This window comes from Setaria italica, chromosome VIII (assembly GCF_000263155.2).
Source record: "Setaria italica strain Yugu1 chromosome VIII, Setaria_italica_v2.0, whole genome shotgun sequence".
NCBI lineage: Eukaryota > Viridiplantae > Streptophyta > Magnoliopsida > Poales > Poaceae > Setaria > Setaria italica.
The window spans coordinates 32,995,831-33,021,817 of NC_028457.1; the positions used below are offsets into that span (position 1 = coordinate 32,995,831).

Consider the following 25,987-nt stretch of genomic DNA (forward strand, 5'->3'; position numbering starts at 1 on the left):
GAAAACAACTCCGTCTCTTGCATTATTACATCATGGCAGAGTCTTACATTATCATGCAAATTCACATGATACAGTGAAAGAAGAACGCACAAACTATACTCCATCTGAGTCTGTCCTGAGTGGAAGCCCAACTTCCATAGGAATAGAAAGAAACTCCAGCTGGCTCCTGATTTCCAAACAGAAACTTTTAACAAACACCAATGTACATGGAATTGCAAACAACAGTACAAATGCCAGAGTACATTCAGGAACCGACACACTATACGGAAGTCCTAGAAGAACGGAGTGGTAACTGGTAATAAGACAACGACGGGTACATCGTCCAGCATGAGTTGATGGCAGATACACGCAACCATCCTGCAGTACGGATTTCCTGGCTGCAACTCTTGTTTGGGTCTTTTTCCTTAGGCAATTGATGACACTCCAGAAGGCAGACGATCATTCCTGCGGTAATGTCTCCATTTCAAAACTCTTAGGCCTGTTTGAATTCTTGGAATTGAATTCCATTCTAATAATCATAATTTAGACACAAATTAATTAAGCTACTATAATTGTATGTGGAATATATTTGTATATTATTGTTAGTCATATGGGAGAGATACTTATGTGCTGTACTTCTGCTAAAGGGAAGCGAGTCCAAGAGGTGAATTCCAATCTAATAATCATAATCTATAGAATCAATTTTCATCTCCCACCCCATGAATTTAAGATAGGCTTATATCTAAACTTTGGAAAGTTGTGGAATGCCACATTCCAAAATAAATTAGCCTACTCCATTAAGTAGATTCCAATTCCTTCAAAATGAAGGGATCCAAATGGGACTTTAGAGAAATTGGTGTTGACTGCACGCAGACTTTCAAGCATTGAGTAGTGAATTAGTGATTACCTTGTCTAATGAACTGAGCGTTCGCTTTGGGTCAACTTTATTGTTCAGTAATCTCATCAACTGCTTGAACGGCATCTTCGTCTCCAGCATTGGTTTCACTTGGAACTCTGGTTGTATTCAATGTCTCCTCATCAACTACTTGAACATCTTGTTCAATGCCATTGATGAAAAGGGCGATTATCTGGGTTGTTTTACGACGCTTAGCTACTTCTTGTCTCACCGCCTCCACAGTTATCTTGACGCTGAATCTGTTGGTGTACCTCACATTGTACCACAGTGCAACCTCTGTAAGGCTAAAGAGGTTGCTGATACCCAATGGAACACTTATCGGGTTCGTTGGGCAAGCAAAGAGGTTCAGTTGAAGGTATGTAAGATTTGACATCGCTCCTGATTCGAAAGTGAGCCATGGCACTTGGCAGTCGATGGAGAACCTCCGGAGCTTAGAGAACCCTCCATTTTTAATCACTATAGCTTCTTTGGGAATGAAGTCCAAGCCCAGTATTAGGCACTTAAGCCAAGGTAAGCCTCTGAGTATCTCTAGATCACGATCCCCAAGTTTGCAGACTGTGATTTGCACGAAAGAGAGATACATGTGCCCATCGAACCATTTGGGAACACCTGCAAATTTTCCCACTGTCACATTGAATGTCTTAAGAGGCGAAGACATATTAGAAAGGGAGCCCAGGAACTCCATGGAGCAGCCGAGTCCACAGTGAATGGTCAGAGACTCAAGGTCGCACCACCGTTTGATGGATGAAAGCAATGCTTCACAGTAGTCTCTGTCAGAGGACTGGTGAAAGGACCATGTTATTGCAAGCACCCTCAGTAAGCATAGATCACCTAGAGCCTTGACAAAGCTAGCTGGTTGTTCACTTAAATCAATAGTGGCTAGAGTGTGTAGACTCGAGAAACGCCGTATCTCATGTGGCACTCCAGTTGCTGTTGCTTCAACGGAACTAATCATTCCTTCACCACCGCCAAGGAGAAGTTCCACCAAACTGTTCTGCAGCCCCAGAGTTTGCTTTGGCAGTGTCACCTGCCTTATGGGTGTGCCTCTTATGTCCAGTCTTTGCAATCTTGTTGCCACAAACACTCCTAACGGGAGCTCAGTTACCTGTGTGTAACCTGCATCCAGTATCTTCAGATTACACAGCTCCTTGATCTCTGGCGGGAGCTTGCTGACTCTTGTGTTCCTAATGCTCAGATACTCCAGGAAGAACATTTTGCTTCTGCATACTCGCAGTAGGTCCTCATCCCCAAAGTTCTCCCAACCTTCGACATCCAACACCACCAGATTGACAAACTTGTCCGCGGAGACTCCACTGACTGTACCAGACACTGCTAGCGAACGAGTCTGGGTCACATCAATTTTTTGAAGCAAAAATGGGATGTTTGGATCATCTTGGTGGAGGGTTAGCCTCCGTGCTATCCTACCAGCAGTTTCGTTGCCATGGTCTGCTGATGATGCTGCCACTAATAAATTGAGCGTGCCGCTGGTGAAGAGAAAACCCATCTTTGCTGCTTTGGAGGCAAGGAACTGGTGCTGAAGGTGATTGACATTCCACCACCAGGCTTCGGCTTCATCCGGATTGTTGTGTCTAGAGTTTGCCTCTGCACGAGTGATCAAATTCAGATTGACCAGATTGCAAAAGAACTGCTCTGCTGTTGCTTGTGTAAGAATAGAACTAGAATAATTCAACAAGCCTGCATCGCACAACCATTTCATGAGAAGTTGATCCCTCTGAAACTTGTACCCATGGGGAAACATGCTCACCATGTAAATCGTCAGATTTTGAATCTCATAAGGGAACTCATAGTCATCATAAGATGGAGACTGTGATCGTTCGAACCAGTGGACGTCCACAGGGAGGTGGCCACCTCCCTCGGCTTCAAGAAGATGCATATAACTGCTGGGATATTCAGCAAGACGACGAATTTGTGTAGTTTCAGACCTTAACCAATGTTGATATCGATGCTGACGGCGAAATCCCTTAGAGGCTTGGTCGAGGTAGCGGGAGCGAGTTTCCGATGCGGTGCGAATCAACCTTTGCAGCCACGCCATCATCTCCTCGTCAACATAATCCGGGGTCAGTGCAGTCAAGCACACAACAATGTAGCTCAGCTCCTTCTCCAGGAAGTCCAAGCAGCGCAGCGCAAGGTTATCGCCCAAGACACGGCGCCCGCGAGCAGCTACTCCCAGCATCTCAGACCACCATGCATGGCAGGACCTCACCGAACTTAATGCGTCCTCGATCTTCTTCGTCCTCTCGTCTACATTGGAATCTAGAACCTGCGGCGGCTGCTCGGGAGCTGCAGGCGCTGTCTTCTCTACCTCCCCCTTTCCCTGCTCCTCCTCCTCCGAAGCTGCAGGCGCCATGTATGCGCCCCTCGCCCCTCCTGCACCGAATCAAAGATCAAACATGATAACTAATCGGCATAAATTGTTCCAAGAAGAACACGCCATAGAATGGACTTCACATATGCAGGCATTCATGGATTGGTCGTGTGAAACTGACTTACTTGATCCGCCCTGCGACCGACTGGGATCGGAGAAGCAAACAAGTTCCCCAACACGTTGGTCGTCCTCTCCTTGGTTTGCTGTTGCTTCTTTGACACTTTGGGTGGGCGCCGGGATGATTGCTGTTTACTTGCGCAGATTGCAATCTAGTCTCGACTTCCTCTTGTTCGTCTTTTGCCTTCAAACTGGTACTCGGCGAATGCAGAGGGAATGGGGCAAAATTCCTAAGCCAAAAGGTTGGGAATAGAGGACCTCCTGAACAGCTTGCAGTATTCAATTCCTATGGAATCGCTGTATTTTAAATCATGATATGATGCTCGATCGGTACGCATAAACAATGATGCAAATGGGGGTGTCTTCCCACATGGGGTGCTCTGCTTTGGGACATCTAATATGAGCTGGAAAAAATATTTTTAGCGCTACTGGCTGCACTTTTTTTAATTAAGAAAAAACATCCGGCTTCCATCATCCACAAATGGATGTCTACAGCCAAAACAGACCACAACTTACAAAACTCACAGCCCATAGGCTGACGACAAAGATTTAAGCTTCAAACATCGAAAGACTCTAACTGAAGCAGCCATAACAGACTTTTCGTTAGAGTCTAACTGAAGCGGATTCTAACTTAAGCAGACTTCAAACACCAGAACGACTCTAACTATGACTCCCACGACACAGACCAATCGAACCTACTGTTGCGCACCCGACACAGACTGAAAACAGAGCGAAACTCCTGTTGCTCAACCAACAGAAACTGGACACAAGCTTCTTACTTAGACCTTGCGAAACAGATACAGTCTGAACCCTCAAGACACCAACTGGAGATGGACTCCATGGTGAACATGACGATCACCAATTGAGTCTCCCAGACTTGCTGAACTTTAACTTAGCCCATCAACAACTTCTTCATCAGGCTGAACAGGAACCACCTGAAGTATGCCCTTTATGCTAGAAGTCTTCTTCTGGAATTCCAACCATATTTGTTGAAAAATTCCAGGACAGTAGCTTCCAGCCTTCGACAATTATTCTTCAGAGCAGTTTTCTCCTCCTCTTTAGATAGCATTGACCATGCCCTTGTCCAGAAAATCCCCTAAAAATTACGTGCAAAAATGAATTAGGGATGGTTCCTTTAAAAATCACATCATTTCTACTCAACTAAATTGCCCAGCAAAGAGCCGAAGCTCCTACAAGTATCTGTTTTGTATATTTTAGAGGACACACTTTGATATAAGAACCCAGCATGTTAGGCACACTAGTAGGTGGTTGAATTCCAAAACAGAAATATACTGTATTCCATATGCATCTAGCCCTATGACACTCAAAAAATAAATGTTGCACTGTCTCCTCAGAATTACAAAAGGACCACTTCTTACTAATTCCTTTTAGCAGGATAATCCTTTGTTAGGATAACTCCCTTTTTCAAATACCATAAGAACACCTTGATCTTAAGTGGTACTTTTAACTTTTAGGCTACACACAAAGGGGGTGATCCTTCTTGTTTCATGATTTCTTTGTACATTGACTTAACTATGAATTCATTGTTTTTATTCAGATTCCAAAGGAGCTGCCACTTCGGCCACTAAATGTAGCCAATCTGTTAGTTTGTCACCTGCCAAAGCTCTTTTAAAAGAGATGTTCAAAGCTACAGAACTATGTACTTTGGCAACTCTATCATTTTCTCTTCTAACAATATTATACAGAGATGGAAATCTTTCTTTCAAAGGGGCATTTCCCACCCACTTGTCCTCCTAGAATCTAGTTTGTTCCCATTGTGAATTTCAAACCTTCCCATTGATAGGAATTGATCTTTAATCTCCATGAGACCAGCTCAGAAATGTGAATCTCCCTGATTTTTTGATACTTGTATTAAGGACTTATTGATTAAATATTTCCTTCTTAGTAACCTTTGCCACACTCCATCCTCATTTAGAAGTTCAAATAACCACTTGCTTAACAAGCATTTATTTTGGACTTCTAGATTAGAAATGCCCAACCCTCCCACATGTTTTGGTACACACAATATGCTCCATTTGGCTAATCTACATTTCTTCTTATGCTCATCACATTACCAAAAAAATCTAGATCTATAGTAGTCCAGTCTCTTTAGAACACCTTTAGGTATTCTGAAAATAGATATCATAAACATTGGTAAGCTAGAGAGACCCAAATTTTTTATTACTAACCTACCACCTACAGACAGGAGTTTACTCTTCTAACTTGCCAGTTTTTTCTGAAATCTCTCTTCAACCATGCTCCAGTCCTTGTTTGAGATTCTATGCTGGTTCATTGGGATTCAAAGATATTTAAAAGGCAGGGATCCTTCCTTACACCCAAAAATATGTACATATTCCCTCACCTTATCTTTTGCTTCTCCAAAGCAGTATAATTCACTCTTATGGAAGTTAATTTTAAGGCCAGAGAGCTTTTCCAAGGTACCTAGTACCAACTTCAAGTTTTTGGCCTATTCTATATTATTTTCCATGAAGAGAATTGTATCATCTACATATTGGAGGATAGATAATCCTCCATCAACCAGATGGGGCACTAGGCCTTGAAATTAGAATTGTTAACATATCAGCCACCAAATTAAAAAGGACCAGGGATAAAGGGTCCCCTTGCCTCAATCCTTTTTTGTTTGAAAGAAGTATCCTATATAATCATTCACCTTAACCCCTACACTTCCTCCACTAACTATGGTTTCAATCGAACTACACCATCAAGATGAGAAACCTTTCATTCTTAGAGCCCGTCGAAGGAATGACCAGTTAACCTTACCATAGGCTTTCTCAAAATCCAGTTTGAGAATAATCCCATCCTAGTTTTTTCCTATGCAATTCATGCATTGTTTCATGCAAGATGACCACTCCGTACATTATATATCTCCCAGGCAAAAAGGTTGTTTGCGATGGACTAATAACTTTATTAGCCACCAAGGTGAGTCTGTTAGCAATCACCTTTGTAAATATTTTGAAGCTAACATTCAGCATTCAAATTGGTCTATATTGCTGGATCATTTTAACTTCCTTGAGTTTTGGAATTAGAGTCATAATTCCAAAATTTAAACTGTGTAGAGGTAGTTTGCCATTATGGAGCTCATCAAACATGGCCATTAGGTCACTTTTAATAAGGCTCCAAAAAATTTGGTAAAACTCAACTAGGAATCCATGAGGTCCCAGAGATTTATTGTGTTTCATTTGGAAAATGGCATCTCTCACCTCTTTTTCTATAAACTTGTCTATTAAAATCTCATTTCCTTCCCTTATCACTTGAGGAATATCCTCTGTTACTGATTCATTCATAGAACAATTGTTTGTTGATTGGGATCCAAACAAGCTTTTGTAATACTTTGTAATGTATTTTTTAAGATTGTTGTCCCCTTCAATTATTCCCTCTTCCTGCTCAAGTCGAAAAATTCTAGTTTTTCGATGCTTTCCATTGGCTATCATATGGAAATATTTTGTGTTATTGTCTCCCTTTAACATTCTAGTACTTTTTGCTCTTTGATACCATTTGATTTCTTCTTCTCCGAGAAGTTGTACTAGCCTATCATGAATACATTGCTTTAAATCACATTCTTGCTGACTTAGCAGCTGTGATTCTACCTTTTTATCCAACTCATTAGCTCTTCTCAGGAGCTCCTATTTTTCTTTTTTATATGCCCCATTCATGTTTATTGCCCACCCTCTCAGAAACTGTCTTAGTCTCCTAATCTTGTTCAGCCACTTTTGCATAGGAGTTGATCCCTTTCTTTCCTTGTTCTAGACATCACACACTAGATCATAAAAATCCTCCCTCAAGAGCCACCCCAATTCAAACTTAAACAGTGGTTGCCTCATGTTTCCATTATCCTAACCCATATTTAGGAGTAACAGTGTATGGTCTGAGATCTCCCTACTTAAGGCCTGAACTGTGGCTAAGGAAAATTGTTGTTCCCATTTCGTGCTACCCAACACTCTATCCAATTTCTCATATGTTGGCGTTTTTAAAGAATTAGCCCAAGTGTGTTTCCTCCCCGACATCTCAATCACTTTTAGATTTAAACTATCTATGATAGCATTAAAGAGAAAAGGCCATTTGCCACCATACTTGTTATTATTCTTCTCACTTGGATTCTTGATGATATTTAAATCCCCTCCCAACACTATCTACGCGAAAAGCTTCCTTATACTCAGTCTGTGCTGCTCCATAAACAGCAACTAGCACAAAATGGAAGTTATCTTTCCTGGTCCTTAATATAAACTTAACAAAGAAGTCACCTTCATCAATACTCCCAATATCAAGTTCATCTAGGTCTATTCCTAAAAGAATCCCCCTAGATCTCCCATGGGGCTCTATCCAATGCCAAATGAAGTTTCTACCCCCCACAATAATGATTTAGCGTGGTTTGGGTAAAATCCCTTCTTCCTATTTCTAAAAGAGCAATAAAAGCTAAGTTCTACTCTTTAACTGTATCAGCTAGAAATCTTGTTTTAGCTAAGTCACTAAGACCTCTGCTATTCCAGAAGATTCCTTTCATTTGGAAACAATTTTCCATTAAATTTGGGAAGTTTTACTTTACAAGTCTTTCTTCTTGTGACTTAGTACAAGACTTGTATTTTCCTGATTTAGTATTACCTTCTAGGTGAAAACTATCTTCATCAAAAACTTCCTCTAGAAGTTCCCCACAAAGATACTAAATAGCTTTGCTTTCTATTTCTTCTAAATCCCCCCTTCTTCATCACTTTCTAAAGATTTCTCACTCTGCTTATCTCCCCTGTCTATTTGGTCAATAGGCACATTATCTAAGGTTAAAATCTCTCTAACCAATTCATCTTCTCTCTTCTCCCTTCCCCCCAAGTTAAACCCTAACTGTCTAATATTGCAAACAGCCATAGAAACAGGAACAGAAAGGCCACAATTAATAGGAAGGTTACCTTTAGTATATTCTAGATTCTTTTTGGCTGCTATTTTTCTATCTTTGCTAAAATGTGTTCAGCCCCAGAGTGAGCTAACCTTGGACTAGCCCTAGTTGGTGTGATTAACATCTCAGGGATTGCAGCCACCTTTTGAACTTCATTTCCTTCATCTTTCTCCTCCCCATTGCTCACTGTTCTCATATCCTCAGTCTCCTCTTACATAATATTGGCTACCAAGTCATCCAGAGTCCTATACATTGCTTTATCCATTATCTCCTCAGCCTTTTCTTTTAGAAACAACCTAAACTCCTCCTCACTCATGTTCTGTACCTTCTTTAGTGAGTCCAAATTATTCATCTCCTGATCTGCCTGCTGACTTCCTTCATTTTTGCTTTGTTTACTTTCTTTCTCACTGTCCTCCCTGCTATTCTTTCTTCTTTTTGTTTCCCTATCTGCCTCAGGATCTTCCTGCATATGATCTTCTTCACTTGCATCACCATCCCCTTCTTCTTCTGCATCCCCCTTCCACTCAACAATGACCTCCTCTCCATACTCATCAGTCCCCATCTTTTCTACTTTGAAATCTAGTTCAAAGTAGTGATCCCCAATTACTACATCCAAATGTGGGGAAATGATTAGAGGGTTTGAGCACTACCACATTTATCCTCCCAATATCATTTTTCCTTGTCATTTCCATATCTACTGTTTGGGTAGAGCCTAACATTGACCCTACAGCCCACAAGTTCATGAACTCTCTTAAAGATTTCCTCATTCCAAAAACTCTCACCCACACCTTACGAAGTAAAAACCCTTCCTCCTTCTCATGCCAAGTTTAAAACTGCAGTCTAATCCCTGTATGCGCTCCTTCCTCCTTCACATCTGCCCCACCAAAAGCAATAGCTCTCTGTAGTTCAGTCCTTGAAGGAAACTTGGTGATGAAAGTGTTGTCTTCATGAGCTTCCAATTCCCACTTCCATTTTTTAGGGTAAAGTCTCTGAAGTTGGTTGACAACCTATTCTTTTGTTAGCTGTCCTCCTCCAACTCTTATCAAAGCCATCTTGGATTCCTTCTTTGCCCTAGACAAAGGTGGATGTGGTATACGGTAAAAACCCAACCCATGAACTGCATACCCTACTGCATGAGCTACTGGTCTTAGCTTCTTAAGCACTGGGCATCTGTGATTGACATGGTCATTGCTATCACAGATGACACAGTACACTACATTGGTACATCTTGCTGCCACATGACCTATCTTCGTGCATCTTGAGCATTTGATCCCCATCTTTGCATCCTCCTCTTTCTTTTCTTCCTCCCCATCTACTTCAGTCATAGTTATATCCATCTCCTCCCTATCATCAGTCTTGCTTTTCTGTTCACTTTCATTTATTGTTAGCTTCTCCTTTGTATGTGTTTCTTGATCAAATCTTACTCCCATCTTTCCCCTTCCATCTTCCTTTTGTCCCCTCATGAAGTCCCTTGAACCACCTTGCATCAGTGCACCTCTCCAATCTCCATACCCTGGGCGCTACCAATCTCTCTCTCTCCCAATATAGTTCTGAGTTCTTGATGTAAATCCTCTTCCAAACTCTTCTTTCTCCTTCCCACCACTACTCTTGTTCTCCTTCTCCCCCTATGTCCACCTCTCAAGTGCTGGCCTCCACCATATCCTTCTCGTGCCTCCCCATCCAGTGGGCACTCACGAAATGTACAGATGCGATGTCCTCCCCTGAACCCTGCTGCTCCTCTTGCTCTGTATCCCCTTCTCATCTTGTCGCCCCCTTCTGTAAGTTCTCCCTTGTCCCTCTTCCTTTCACTATCTGAAAAGTTGTTCTGGGATTTGGGCAAACTCTGGGTGGCGGCACCTTTATTCCTCATGTCTTCCTGCCTTCTTATCCTCCCTCCACTTGAAGCGCCTCCTAGTGTTCTGGGACATCCATAAGCACCATGACCCTTACATTTCCCTCCATTTTTAAGGACCTGTCATAGGCTATCAATGGATTGGAAAACAGAATGGGCTCCCACATGAAAAAAACTAGTATATCCAACCTAGGTTAATGGTCCTTGAAGCTTAAACATCTGTTCATTTTGAAATTCAAAATCCTTTGCATCTTTTGCAATAGGGCTACTTTCAACAGAAACTTCACCAGCTGCCAAGGCTTTTGATTCACCATCCAAGAATGAATCTAGATGCATGATTTCTTTTGGCAAAGCAGATGCCCTGAGATCTTTCACCCATATGTCCCCTAGTGACATTTTTAGTGTTTGATCTCTTTCTGGTAGTGGTCCTTTCCATGGTTTAGTCTTCTTATCAACAATTCTTGTTTTACCACTATCTTTCTCTTTCGCCTTATGTGATATTGTGATTTTGTAATCCATCTCCACTTTCCTACTACTTGGGATTATTTCTCTATTCACCAACGGTGTGTCACCCTCCTTTCAAATTAAATGGGAATTCTTATCTCTATTTTCAACATAAATGTCATCCTCTCCATTTTCAACAAAATAGTCACCCTCAAGTTCATCCTCCGAGCTTACCTCATCTGCTAATGGCTAGAAGCGGGATCCATTCCCTATCTTCCTTAGCCCAAGCAGTGGGTCTGGTGACCTTCTGTATCTTTGTTGTTTCAGATTGGCTATCCTGCTTTCTATTCTTCTACTGTTAGACATAACTTTTGGCTCATCTTCGTCCTCCTCAACTCCTACATCCAGCACCTTATCTAGCTTCACTAAATGTGAAGGTCTTGGTGCCGGCATAAGTCACCGTCGATGAGGTCTAGCAACCATGACCTTGTTACCTTCGCTGCCTCCCCACAAATACCCTCTAACCCGCGGAACAGCCACACCAGCAAAACGTCGAGCAGCTTGCACGCACTCCACTGAGGGAGAATAAGAGGCACCTTATAACAGTGAGGAATGTTGGGTTACCTTGTCATGTCGTCATGTGGTGAAGGCATGCTCCTGTTCCCGCAGTTGCTCATCGGAGAGCGCATCCTCAAAATCCTCCTCGTCATCCCCTTCCTCATCCGCTGTCCTCTTATCCCCCCTGGTAGCGCCATTCTCTCGTCCTTCGGCTCCGTCATCTCCCCCTCCATACAGGAAGTCTTCTACTCTGTGGTGGTCAACAAGGGCGAGGCATGCGCCACCTCCCCGGCAACCACAGTGGCATGCTCGACAAGGACTGCCAGAGTGGGGTGTTTTGCCTTTTTGGGTTTGGGCTGGACTCTCATCCGCGTTCTGCCCGGCACTTAAATGATATAGAACATTTATCTATCTAGTGCATCAATACTTACGCGTTACTATCACAATTCACATGCTTTGCTATGTAAATTACTAATGGTTCTATCTACATATCTATTGACAGATTTCCTCTGTCCAAATTTGTCATTTTATTTTGGACCAATCAAATGCTGACACATAAGCAATGAAAAACTGATAGACAGTACATGAAACACCCCCTCCCCCCATGTTAGTGATGGCTTAGCCTTATCTTGTTGATGCTCTGAGTTGCCTCTTGGGTCCATGGATGGGTATGTTTGGTGGGCTCATGAATCCAAGTGGAGTGCACCGAGGTCCACTGTGTCATTTGGATTGAACCGCTTTCCATCCATCAGCTAGATGTCGGTATTTCTGATGCTCAAAAAATTAATTTGAGATTAATTTTGCAAGCATACAGAATAACAGTTATAGCATTTCACTCAGGAGTATTCCATAGTATCCTATTTATATTTCTGCGGGGAAGCACTAGTGGTGTAGATGATTGATAAACAATACCTTTGAGTATATCACAACTTAATGGATAGCAACCTAGCAAGATAACCGTAATATAGGATAGGAGTGATAGGAACGACACATGAGGACTCTATGATAAGATAAATACGGCGCAGGTAGTTGGGAGGGCAACAAGTATGATGTCACACCCCAAAGTTCCAGTTTTGGGATGTGAACGATTAACACTAATAAAACAATATATGTTTCTCATATTTATGAAATTTTCCAACAATTAGTTGCTAGCAAAGCATTTAATTATAGGAAAATTTGTATTTTCTAAAAAAAATTAATATAGGTTATATAACTTTGTTTTGTGCATTCATGCCATATAGTTTGCACTAGGTTTTTATTGGATGAAAAATCTATTTCAAATTTTGATCTAATTCAATTGCGTTTCAATTACATTCAAGTTAGTTTAACTGCTAAACATCTCTTGGGCCAAAACCCTCCCTATCCTAGGCCCAACCCAGCTCACCTAGTGATCTCACTGACCAGTGGGTCCCACTCGTCATCCCTATCCCAAGCGCCATGATGCCACAACCTGTGCCTCACCCGCATGTCCACGCCCACCTTGAGAGGATCTTGATCCCTCCACAGCTCCTCTCTCTCACTTTAAAAAATGAGACGGTGCTATCCCTCTCGTCGCTTTCGCATCTACAGCCCACCAGCATTTCGTCGGCATCTAACAGAGCCGTTGCCGCCGTCGCCAGTTTCCTCAACTCAGAGAGGTGAGACGCCATCGCTCTCCCTGTCTTCCCTTTTCCTTGCGCTTCCTCATCTCTGTCTCGATCTTGTCTGCGCCACAGGATCACCAGGAAGGAAGCCCTGCACGCCTCGTCTCGCCATTCTACAGCAACAACCGAGTCCACGGTGAAGCACAGGCAGCTGCTCTACTTCTCTTCGTCCTGCACCCGAGCCATGCCTCTGCCGCCCTCTGAGTCACCCTAGGTGAGATCCCCATCTCGCTAGCTTTCGTTTTGCCGCTTTCCGTCGATTTCCGTGCACCATAGGCCAATCTGCCATTTCTAGTCAAGTTCCGGCAACACACAGGAGCACATGCATGGCACCGCCGTGTATTGTTGTCGCTGTCCTGCTGAGGGAAGTAGATGAGTTAGGGATGTTTGGTTTCAGGGATTAAAGTTTAAGTTTAGTTCCTGTCGTATCGAATGTTTAGATACTAATTAGAAGTATGAAATATAGGTTAATTATAAAATTAATTGTATAAATGAAGGTCAATTCGTGAGATGAATCTATTAAGCCTAATTAGCCCAGTCAACCTCCTTTTTGCATTCCAGCCCCTGTACTTTTTGGTAATCACGGCACATTTATTGTTTGTCATGTTAATGTTGCATCTTAGCCCTGAATACCTTGATAATTATTATTTCAACCCTGCTCCTTGTACTTTAATACAAAATCCCTGTTCTTTTCCTTATTTATTCACCTCTCACAGCCTTGCAATAATTCTGTTGAAGCCCTTCTCAACTTTAGATAATTACATATAGGTCCCTAAAACTTCAAACACTTATATCTTTTTAACCGTTAGCTCCGTTTTAAGCGATTCTTGCGCTCACGCGTTTGTAGCGAAGCGTGCTAAAAGTTAGTAAGGTTTTTATCCTATTTTAATACTATTTGGTATACTGTTCCTTTTATTTATTGTGTGCTATTTCCAATTGCTTGCGTGTGTAGGAAGCGAGCCGTCTGTTGTCACACCCAGTTTTAAAAGCGAAACTAGATGAATCAATACATGTGTGCCAGGATCAAGTTTCACACATACAACGACTTTAGTAAATCCTATAGACAGTGCCATAACGTAAAGAGAGTATTAAATTTATTACATGACCGAAAGTCTTTAATTCGAATAGCAAAATGTGTCTTTATTCTAGCAGCAAAACTCCAACGAAGACGACGACTCCACAGGCAGTTGACTAGTGGCACACATATGCCTAAAACTCCTCAGAGTCTTCAAGAACCTCCTCAAAGTTGACTTGGTCTGAGCACCGGTTTTAGCAAGAGTGAATGTACTTATGGTTGGTACTCAGCAAGCGTGGGGAATGTGTGGTGTAAAGCTATGCAAGGATAGGCTATGGTTTAATAGCATTTTAGTATTTTAATTGGTTGGTCAAAATTTTTATTAGCAATTACTAAGTATAAGTTTATACCATGCACATTAAGCATGAACATAAATAAAGATAATAGTAATAAATAACATCAATTTAATTCAATTTCCAATAAATTAATCATGTGAGGGTCCAGGCCACTCTTGACCATGAGCATGGCTATTATAACAGTTTTACACTCTGCAGAGGTTATACACTTTTACCACAAGTCGATTAAAAGTTCAAAAGAACTTTGGACCCAACCATGTTGTGCGGGATAGGCACAATACCACACTTCCGAGGTGTGATTCCCCAATAAGTCATAACCCATTAAGGTTTTGGTGTCTGATGCGCATAAACCTCCCTATTGGGTATAGTGTCTTAGTAAAGCTCACTTCCCAAGAGGATCAGGCTATACAATGACTTAGTCCTCCCTCTTGTCCTTTTGATAAGATTACCCCCAAACTAGAGTCTCTAATCAATTAGCCAAGACTAGAGCCATTTAGTTCTTATGGTTGTACAGTTTTCCTGAGTGCTCGCCCCATGTTCCAATTAAGCATGGTGATTTTGTATTAATGGAAGGCATAACATAAAAAAAAGTTTAAGCATTGGTTCATTAATGGCACCATACCCAGTTAGAGTAACTAAGCAAGAACTACCCAACAGTAAAGTAAAACCAGTTTGATCAAGGAGTAGGGATAAAACTAGGCACACCTTAAATAAGACCCATCATGTTCATATACTTAAAGTGCATAGCATATGTCCATAGAACATAAAAGTAAAGGTTGCATAGGATCAAATTGTGATCAAGGGCACGACATGCCTTCCTAAATCTGCTCTTGCTACTCAAAGTCATCAAAGTCTTGCTCTCCGAATTCCTTGAACAGCGATCATTCTATGAGCATCAAGCAAGTACATACAAGCAAACAAAGGATTAAAATAAGAAAACATTACATCAAACAGTTGCAACAGCGCAAAATAGGATAATAAAATAAGTCTATGCATCAACACAAACTCATAGGTGCAATAATCTCTTAAAATGTACTTTAAACTCTAAAGATATAAGATAAACAAGTTCAGGGGCATAATTATGAGAAAACTAAACTTCAAGGGGCTAAACTTAAAGAAATTGAGGTATAAAAACCTAATTAAACATATAAACAGAAGGTCTAATGCGTACAAGAATAGATCTAGGATGACGGATGGGATTTTATAAAAGAGCAGGGGTCTAAACCAAAGAAAAAGGATCTAAATCTAATTACTTTTGAACTAGATAGATCTCAGGTGAAAAAATAGACAAAAGCAGGGGCCTTTTTGCAAAAGCGGTGCAAGCGGCTTGGGTTGACCGGTAGTGACTTTGGTCAGATCCGATCTAGGTCGCTGGTTCACGATCGGATGGCTGGCGGCAGGCTGGGTGGAGACGGGCGGCGCACAGGCAGTGGAGATGGCAGCACGTGGCGATCTCGCTGTAGCGAGGTCGATCTCGAGCTAGAAAGCTCAAATTGCGATGTGGTGAGGCTCTGAAGGTTGCAAAGGAGCTTGCGAACGTATCTAGGGTGTCTAGGATCTCGATTTAATGTCGAGGGTGAGTTGCGGCAAGGTGACGCGGTGAAGCGGCGACTCCGACAAGCTCTTGCATGCGAAAGAAGGCACGGGAGTGCACGGGATCTTCACGGGTGGCCTCCTGACCTCCTTGTGGTGCTCCAGGTGGTGATCTCATCCACAGGAAGGCGGCATCGGCAGAAAAATAGCGTGTTGGCCTGGCGGCTAGGGGTTGCGGCACACGGGTGGCTCTAAAGCTCAGGTGCAGGCTTAGGGTTTGGTGATGGGGGGCTTCAGAGGCAGCAACAAGTTTTCTATCTCAGGAGGTGGCCTTCGTGTGTGCGCCACGGCGCGAGGGTGGGTGGACTCAGAGTGGGAGCGGCACGGACTCGAGCTTGAGTCTAGCTCGGGCGCGGCGTGACGGAAGGAGCCGGATGACAGGTCGGCCCCAACGGTCAGCGGGTGCGGCGGACGCGGCCTGGCGCTATGTTGGGCTGTGGGAGACGGGCCAGTGAGGTGAGGTGGTAGCTGGGCCGGCCTGGCCTGCAAGTTGTTTCTGCGGAGTTGGGCCGAAAGAGAAAACGAGCCGAAAGGAGAAGGACAAAAGAGAAAAAAAAGAAAGGTTTTTCTATTGATTAAAAGGGATTCAAACATGAATTCAAACACAAATTTAAATTCAAACAACCAAAATCAATGCACTAGCATGAATGCAAGAATAAAATGCTATGATTCATTAATTAAATTTCAGAAAAACATTTGAATGCCTAGGAAATTAAATATAACCTTAGAAAACCTTAAATCCTTAAACACAAGCAATTAAATTCTAGCCAATTTTATTAATTTGCAAGAATTGAAAATTACGGTGTTACATTTGTGAACCTCCAAGTTCAACAATTCAAAGTTCTGTTCTTCTAAAGGCATGTGTCCTTGATCATTCTTGCTCCTTTTTATTTTATTTTATTAGAGTAGTTAGACTTAGTTGCATGCTATGTCTTAAATTGGAATCCCATGTTAGGGTTTACTAGATATTTCCAACATGTTCCTTCAAACCCTGGTTGGATGGTTATGGGTAGTTTCTTGCTTAGCTTGTAGTCCAGTTGGGTGGTTGGGCTTATATTGTTAAACCTGATTAATTGTCTATGCAATGGGAACCGGTTGGTAATCTTTTGGTAGCAACATGGTGATTAGGGAATCTGAGCAGGATGGATAGACCAGGTGGATGGTTCTGATTTGATTAGATTTTATTTGGTTTGTGTCGTTGACACGTGGGTTGGTGCTAGTACCTGCTCGGATTGGAAGGGCTGTTTCATAGACAGGTAACCTAGCTTAACCATGCAACCACGGGGGCTACATGGCTCTGGACCTGGTCAATTAAGTAGTTGTCCCACTAGTTTTCATTGTCAGATGGTTTGAGCTGCACAAGAGGGGGCTTCTGCAATGGAGGAAAATAGATTCCCCGTTAGCAGTGAATCCTTAGTAGGTGTTTACCAGTGGGAAGTCACAACTTCTGAAAGACCATGTCGTGGGACCTTGGTTGATCACCTTGGAAGTGTGAGGCGTAATGGGGAACATGACTCGTGAGTAAAGTGTGCAACCTCTGAAGAGTGTAAAACTAATATATCAGCCGTGCTCACGGTCAGGAGTGGCTTGGACTTCTTCATGATTAGTAGAGATGGATGGTTGGTTTGGAGGCTAGGAGGTGTTACCCTGGTGTGGCCTGGATGATGGTGGATGGAATCCAGTGTTGGTTTTCGTGCTCGAATGGAATCCGAGTGGTTGGCTTGGTGGTTTGGAGCTTATGGTGTTGGTGGTGATCACATCTAGTAAATACGTGCTAAGGTAATTAAGGTTTAGGATGAGTTGCTTATGTGCTTTATAACAAGACTAAGCCTTTCCTTGCTTTGGCCTCATGTCATATGATTCCCACACTTGCAGAGTACATTTTGATGTACTCACCTTTTTCCCTTTCAACCCCATCTATGTTTCCCTCGCTGCTGCTTAGAAACTGGAGAAGAAATGGAGTACCAAGAAGATGATGGCTTCGACCCGGATGCTTCGTACTAGGCTAGCGATTCCCTAGAAGACTGCCTATGGCTCGATGAAAGACCCGCTCCGCTAGAACCCTTAAGTGTATTTCTCTTTTAGACCCAAGGGTCATTTTGTATTAAAGTTATGTTTATGTATGGCATTGTAATGATATTCACCAATGAAGTCACCGCATATATGAATAAACTTATCCTGGCATACATGTGGTTTGCATTCGGTTTGTCCTTGTAAAATCAGGTGTGACATATGAGAAATATTACTATGAACTTTTATGTTCTTCAATCACCTCTAGAGCAAAACCATAAGGTCCGAAGAACAAACCAAAAAATAATCTATCCTAGTTGATCTTTGTTCACTTTGGGGGACAAAAAAACCGACTACAGAAAGGGATGAGAAGGGAGCCGATTTCCGTTCACCACTCTTAAGGGCTCCCTACGGGGAGAAACCACAGTCATGTGATAGAATACATAAGCTGGATAGGAATATCACCACCTGTCAGCTACCACAAGCAGTCTCTCGGGTTGGGCGTTCCATGTCAAGCTACAACTCTAAGCACCACACTTACAGGAGCCACTTGATACTTGCTAGTAGATCTAGAGAGCAAGCACTCGACTGAAGTTCGATAGAGGGAGAAACCAACAAACAAAGGATTAAGATAAAAGCACCCACGCTTATATTTCTAACCACTATAGTCTAAAGTAGAAATTCAACACTAGAATAAAGTAATGCTGAAATTTAAATGATTCAAGATAGATAAAAGATAATTCTTTATTGGTAACTCGAAGTAATACAAGCGGAAATGAAAAAGATACAAGAGTTTATTGATAAAAGATAATTCTTTATTGATAACCCAAGATTAAGCTCGACTCGACTCTAACTCCCAAACTAAACTAGGCTAATAGTATGAAGTAGAGAGCTCCTCACGAATGGACCTGTTTATATTGTCTAGGAGGTAGGAGTACTTGTAGGCAGGGGGCAACGTCGGTTGCAGTGGGACTAGGTCTTGCAGGGGGAGTAGGTCGGCCAAACTTTCAGGGGGGAGGGGTTGTTCGACACTCTGATGCACTGCCTTGACCCGCCAAAGGGTTAGACCATCTACCGGATGGTGGTTGTGGCCAAGGTAGGGTCAGCCAACCTAGGTTGGGTTGGCCAGACCTGACCCATTCCCCCTTAGACCTCCGATGCACCGCCTTGGCTCGTAGATGCTCTGGATGACCTCCAAGGTAAGTTCGGTAACTTGTGTTTTCTTTGTGGGCCTATGGATACAAGAGGGTACGCTTTGGCTACACCATGTCCTTTGGATCAAATTGCCTTTCATCCAAGCAATAGATTGATCATGGATTGATCCTAGAGGGAAGTCAAGCTCAAGGGGACACAGGCCAAGGTCGGCTGACCCTATGGGGTTGGCCAAACAAGCTTTAGAGCCAAATTTGGTCCGCTAGTTACCTGCATCGAATATTCTTCAAACTCATCAATCCTCATTATTTTAATTAAATTATGCATGGGTCATGTCATATACTTCATCAATTTCGAGAAATCCAAGACCTAAAATTAGTCGATAACAATCGTCAATACTAGGATCACCCCTGAGTATGTTTCCCTGCACGTGGTCGAAGTTGGGTTGAAATGAAGGGAGGCCAGGTTCGACCGAACCTAGGGGTTCAGCTGAACCTGGACCAGCTCCATTTTGTCCCAAATTTGATTTCTTGTGTGATCTCCATTGAATAGTCGCCAAACTCATGGAACTTTACTATTTTGAATGAAATATGCATGGATCATGTCATATACAAGAAATTGGAGGTTGAAAATTAGTCTATAATGACCGTCAACATGCACAACAGAAGATATGAATAAAGGCTTATGTCTGGCAGTAGTGATGCAGCTGCTGGGGCAGATGCACCCAAGTGGGCTACGCCTTACGCAACACTGACGTGCTCCTTGACTTTGAAATGTATCTCTTTCTTTTCACAACTCGTTGTACTCGTCAACGACCACACTGGTATGATTGGGGTTCATGCTTGCTAATGCTTTGATCTCGGACACCTTCGCCTTGGTAACTTCAGTTGCCTGACTGCTTACTGCAAGAAGCACATGTCGGAGACTCCGAAGGTTTTCCAGGCCGTAAACGCCCTCTGCCGTTATGAACTTCATCTCAAGACTCTCAAGCTTTGGCATTGCTCGTTCCAGAAAGCTCACACGTGGCAGCACCGGTGCCACAAAGCGCAATAATTTTAGCTTTTCAAATCCTGCTGGCACAAAGATCTCTCCTCCTGACTCCATTGCATTCTTAGTCAAAATCTGCAGAACACTTGGATACTTCTTTGCAGAATTATCCAGGACAAAAATGAGAGAAAATAGCTCAGGCAGCCCCCCAAGAACCGGCAAGGTACCTTCTGTGAGTGAAGTTAAGGACAGGGTCAGCTTCTCAAGGTTGTGCAGACGACTAATCCAGTGTGGCACTTGGGACAACTTGCCAGAGAGCCCAAGGGTGTGCAGGTGCTCCGGCGGCGCTTCTGAAGCATTGAGCGAGCTGTCAAGAAACCCGGTGAAATTATCGTCGATAGCAAGAAATTTTAGTGAGCAGCTGCTCAGGTGCTCAATGACAGACAATAGTAGAATGTTATCCTTGCTACTAAAGGCTCGAAGTCTGTAAACAGTGAGCTTCTTCAGGTTTGTGAGGTTCTCCAAGGCCTGCAGAACCTTAGCACTGGCTGCATTAGCAGAGCTTCCACATATCTCAACACCAGACAGTGTTTGTAGAGCCATCATCTTTGTGATCCCTTCAGTTAATGTCAATCCAATGCGCTTGCTCTTGCTGCCAGCAAGTAGATGCACCATATGCTGTAGCTTCTCGACTGATGGAGGCAACTGCAAAATGTTTGTATCCCTTATGTCAAGTACCTGAAGATATTCCAGCCTACCTATCTTCTTTGGGGATCTCTCAATGTCTGTTCCTCGCAGGCTTAGGTACTTCAGCTGATATTTATCACATATTTTCTCAACCTGATTCATCAAGGATAAATCCTTGCAACTTTCAAGATCCAACACCTGCAGTATCTGAAACTTAGACAGAGTAGAATGAAGACTTCTGAAACTCCCCATTGCTGTCAACGACCGAACATGCGACAGCTTCATCCTCTCCACTGTTTCCTTCTCCTGCCGACCACTCTTTTGGACAGACAGTCGACGCACCTTATAAGATGGAAATGGTGTGTGCCAGTGGCCACCAACCACTGTGATGAAATTCTCATCGCTTGACTTGACGACAATGTACTCGAGGACCATGTCGTGGACCTGGCAGCTCTTCACCTTGCCGTTACTGCTGCTGTTGACGGCCCGGATTAGGTTCCTGCTGATGAGTTCGTTGAAGCAGTCCTCAGCAACCTCGTCAACTGTCTTCCCATGCTTTTCAGCGATGAACCCTTCGGCAATCCATCTTCTTATCAGACGCTTCCTGCTGATCAAACAACCCTTAGGAAACATGCTCAGGTACAACAAACAGGTCTTAAGGTCAGCTGGTAATTGGTAATAGCAGTGGTTCACTATGTGTGTGACTCCTTCCGTCGAGAGATTTTTCTCCAACTCTTCACCTAAATCCTTGCTAACCTGGGCCATAATGTTCTCCAACTTCTCATCGATTTCATCAACAAGAATCTTGGATCTTCTTATCAGATTCTTCAACTCTTGACCTACTGTAACCTTGTCCAACCTCTTACTGATATCATTGCCCTCCAGGGCCTTATTCGTCTCCAACTCATCACCTACATTCTTGTCCTTTTGAGCCAAATGGTGACATTCTACATGGATATCGTCTGACTTTGATCTCAGTTTACTAGCCACCAGCCCTGCAACCAAAATTATGGCCAAAGGCAAACCTCCACATTTCTTCAGAAGAGCTTTTGCACCATCAGTGGGAACATTAGGAACTCTTGAGATGATTTGGCGGAAGAGTTTGTAGGGGTTATCATCACTGAGTGGCAAGAGCTCATGGACACGGCCTTGTTGACGGCGGCAGGCTTCAGCCACAGATTTGAACCTAGTTGTCACCACTATGCTACTACCGTTCTTGCTTTTTGGAAAAGAATCCCTAATGCTTTCCAATGCTGATACAGACCATATGTCATCAATAAAGATGTGATACCTATTACAAGTATTATGTAGAACTATGTTAGTGTAACTCCAGTATACTCGACAAAAAGTAATAATTTAGAACTAAGTGCTCACATTGTGTTTCAACATAAGGACTTCTGCAAATTTGAAGACAATTTAAACATCAAGGAGAAAGTTAGGCCACCTCCTAATTTGCTTAATCACTGCTTATCTGTTGTACTAAGTGATGCCACAAATGGCTGGTTTTAATCACAATGCATGGGTTACAAAAAAATTACTCCTAAATTACCTTGTGGGCACCTACTAGGACCCACGGGAGAGATTAATAACTCGTAGGATGAGTCTGGTGGACACTCAGAAGTCCTCATATTTAGGGATAAAATTTAAACACTAAACTTTTTTGTATTTAAGGACGGATGGAGTAAAAACTATCCCGATAAATAACAAGCTTAGCATTACAGTGTCTTTTGTAAGACTCTTATTTTATTTTGTTTTTGGTGTGGTTATTAGTTGGAAGCATCTTTGAGCTTCTGAGCGTAGGAGCTATTAAAAAAACTTCGTCCAGAGTCCAGACCTGCCTCTGGGCTTCTCAGCCTTATAGTAGTAATGTAAGCGTTGTTTGTTCCACCTTCTGGTTTGGCCTAGTGACCTGTTTGGAAGATGGGCAATGTTGAATTTTCAGGATTTAATTCATATTTCTACTAAATCCTAAGGATTTACTTCCTATAGCCCCTTTTCCAATCGACGCTTACACTACTAGGGAAATGGCCTTCTATACCGGTTGAGAATCCCCTTTTAGTACCGGTTGTGCAACCAGTACTACTAGTTTGGTACTAAAGGAGGGGCCCTTTAGTACCGGATCAAATAACCGGTGCTAAAGGATATTAAAAAATAAAAAAAATGAAATCCAGCCTCCCGCCAGTCTGGCCCCCGCTACCGGCCCCTGCCTGGCCCCTGCCGCCGCCCTCCCTCCCGTCACCCGCTGCCATCTGAACCCCGCAACCCGACGGACCCCGCCACCCTCCGCCCTCCCGACGTCCCCCACCGCTCCTACCCCGCCCCCCTCCCATTGCCCTCCCGCCTCCCGCCTCCGCTCCCGCTGTCACCACACCTCGCCCCACCCACCGCCGCCACTGCTCCTCACTACCGGTGAGGGACGAGCGAAGGGGAGGCAGAGGAGGAGAGGAAGCAGAGAGAGAGAGGGGAGGGGGGAGGCAGATGGATGGATGGATGGATGGATAAGAAGCGGTGGCAGGCGGCAGGTGGAGCTCTATAATATCAGGTGGGGGCTCCACCCGGTAGTAAAGGTAACCCATTAGTACCGGGTGGAGCTCCCACCCTGGTACTAAAGGGGGTCGGGGGGCATCTCGGGAACTATCCGTTAGGCCCAGTACTAATGCTTACATTAGTATTGGGTCCAATTGCAATCGGCACTAACGTGCTGGATGAAAGGCCATTTCTCTAGTAGTGTTACATTTAGCATATACTTATTCCTCTAACAAACTAGATAGCATACACTAGTAGATAACTGACCTTCCATACAACCTCTTTTATCCCGGTTAACATTGGGCCCGTGACTAAAGTGGCTTTAATCCTGGGTCAAAAATGAGGCACCAAAAGAACATCGACGGGAGGGGTTTTTGTTCCGGTTGAAAAGATCTGGCACGGACCCCCCTTGTCCCAGTTGGAAATTCCAACCCGAACAAAAGACACCCCTTTTGTTCTGGTTGGTGATTCCAACCAGGACAAAAGATTTATTCCCAGTTGGTAATAAAGGGGCCCTTTAGTCCTAGTTGGAGCCACCAACCAGAACTAAAGGTCCTCCCACGCGCCCCCCTCTCTCCACGTTAACTTCTCCTCTCTCTCCTTTTCCTTCTCTCTCCTTTTTTCTTATCTTCCACCGGCGCCTCCTATCTTCTCATTTTCCTCCTCCTATCTTCTCCTTCTCCTCCCCTCCCTCTCTTCCTCTCTTGCCCCTCCCCCTCTGCTCCCCTCCCCTTCCCCCTCTACTCGCCCCTCACTGGCAGTGAAGACCAGCAGCCGGGCGAGGGCGGACGGCGGCGCATGGGGGAGCAGGCCGGCAGTGCGCGGGTGAAGCGCGGATGTGCGGGCGGGTCGGCAGCGTGCGGGCAGGCGCGGATGTGTGCGGGCAGAGGATGCGAGCAGGCGGAGCGGATGCATGTGGCGGTGAGCGGAGGCGTGTGGCGGCGCGCGGGAAAGGTGGAGGCCAGGTGCGGCGGAGGCCAAGTGGGCGGGTGGGAGGCCAAGCGGGCAGCGGCGGGTGGAGGGCATGGGCGGCCAGCCGCCGGCCAGCGTGGGCTGGCTTTTTTATCTTTTTCAAAAATTTTAGTCCCGGTCCTGAAATCCGGGACTAAAGATCCCCTTTCATCTCAAAAATTTTATCCCGGATGGTTTTTAGAGAGATTTGAGGCCTACCAACCGGGACTAATGCCGAGCTTTGTACCAGTGATAGTGCAACTCAGCACAACATGGCACCACAGACATGCTGTAACTAGAATTACACAAGATGAAAAATAAGAGTTAGAATAGACCGTGTCCTGTACAGTACCTCTTGTCTTTTAGCTGACGGGCGAGCAGTTCCTTGAGCTCTTTTTGTCCCCATTCCTCAATTCCTTCGATGTCATGCTTGGAAGCAGCAGCCTGGTGATCGTGAAACTGCTTGATAAGGCTTCTCAGAACCGTCAGGAGATGGAACTTCTGCGATGCGAGCACGGTTGCTCTGCAGTCGAACTCGTCTCCAAACTCGCGGTACAGCGCCATGGCAAGAGTGGTCTTGCCAAGGCCACCAAACCCGACAATGGCAAGGAACCTCGGCTGATCATGAGCGGTGCTCTGCTGCTTCGCCTCCATGAACCATGGCTTGAGCTTCTCCTTGGCGTGCTCGATGCCCACAGGTGCCACGGTTCCGATGAGCTGTGGAGGAGGCGCTGGGCAGTCAAAGGGGGCTGTTGCCTCCTTTGAGTCTGAGGCTTTGTCCTGTCTTGCTGGGTTCTCCACCCCGTACCTTGTGCGCCGCTCGCTGACGTGCTGCGCCCGGACCTTGAGGTTTCTGATCTCGGTGGCGATGCAGTGGCGTGCGTACAGCGTGTGGAGAAGATACCACGCCCGCCTGAGGGAGGCCAGCTTGCCGCTCCCACGGGGCTCGCGACTGAGGCGGTGGCTGGCATTGTCGACGCAGTCCTCGATGTCGTAGGCCACCTCCCGCACCTGCTTCATCCAGTCCTGCCGCTGCTCGTCGCGCCTGGCCTCCTGCTTGAGCCTGTTGAGGAAGGCCTGCATGCTGGCCAGCTCGTCGTTGATGTACTGGATGTCATCGCTGACGCCTCCGATCAGGGTGTACTCCTGAGCCAGGAGGCTCCCGAGCTTGCCGACGAGGGACTTCACAGCATCGTTGGAGGCACCGACGACGAGATCCATCGTCGCCCCGCCCTAGCGCCGTCTCCCGTCGGAGACCAGATGCAATTGATGTGCTTCTGTTGGGTGTAGTGGTGTACTAAGCTTTTTGCTCCTTGGATGCAACTGATTTGAATGGCGAGTCTGGTACTCTGGTCAAAGGACACTCGCGCACATGCTGTATCATTTTTTATCTTTAAAACTAAGGAGAAAATGTATAGGTAATGCGAACCAGAAAGCAGTTGGTTACATGCGTGGGTAGTGGGTGCATAAAGGATGAAATAAAGTCAATATTCAGCTATTTCTCTCATTCCAAATCTGCCAGCAGAAAAGCAGAAAGATTACAAGAGTTTCTTTCCTTCTCTGTTTTAATCCGGATATTGTTCATTTGCCCAGTACCGAGTGGGTTCAAACTGAAGAATGTTTTTCCTTTGATTAAGGTTAAAATGTGTGTTAAGCACTTAAGCTATTGATCCTTGTCCAAACTGCTTCAGCGAAGTTACAAGTTTGACAAGATGGTTGGCCGTTTCAGGTTCGGTCCAAATTGATTGCCATAATACGAATGTCAGACTGCATGGCCTTTTTTTTTTGACTTTTCACGCGAAATATGCGCGTGCGCGGTTCGTGGGATTCGAACCCACAACCTCCAGCCTCGTGCGTAGCTTCCTTGCCATCCCACCTACACACCACATCTGACTATACAGGGGATACT

The 25,987-nt window shown here is 44.3% G+C and overlaps 2 protein-coding genes across 3 annotated transcripts; both read right to left on the reverse strand.

Moving 5' to 3' along the window:
• Positions 1–3,650, reverse strand: LOC101783338 (disease resistance protein RPM1). 2 transcript variants are annotated; one of them, XM_022829075.1, is made up of 3 exons: positions 3,407–3,650; positions 887–3,283; positions 1–444 (listed from the first exon to the last, which is right to left on the reverse strand). In XM_022829075.1, the coding sequence occupies exon 2, from the start codon at positions 3,261–3,263 to the stop codon at positions 924–926; it is 2,340 nt and encodes a 779-aa protein (XP_022684810.1). In that variant the 5' UTR covers positions 3,264–3,283; positions 3,407–3,650; the 3' UTR covers positions 1–444; positions 887–923. The 2 variants fall into 2 exon arrangements, with proteins under 2 accessions (XP_022684810.1, XP_004980722.1); XM_004980665.2 differs by having other exon boundaries at positions 1–456.
• Positions 3,651–19,553: 15,903 nt separating this feature from the next.
• Positions 19,554–25,344, reverse strand: LOC101784154 (disease resistance RPP13-like protein 4). Its single transcript, XM_012848462.2, has 2 exons — positions 24,431–25,344; positions 19,554–21,892 (listed from the first exon to the last, which is right to left on the reverse strand). Exons 1-2 carry the CDS (start codon positions 25,297–25,299, stop codon positions 19,717–19,719), a joined length of 3,045 nt encoding a protein of 1,014 aa, XP_012703916.1. The 5' UTR covers positions 25,300–25,344; the 3' UTR covers positions 19,554–19,716.
• Positions 25,345–25,987: the final 643 nt, after the last annotated feature.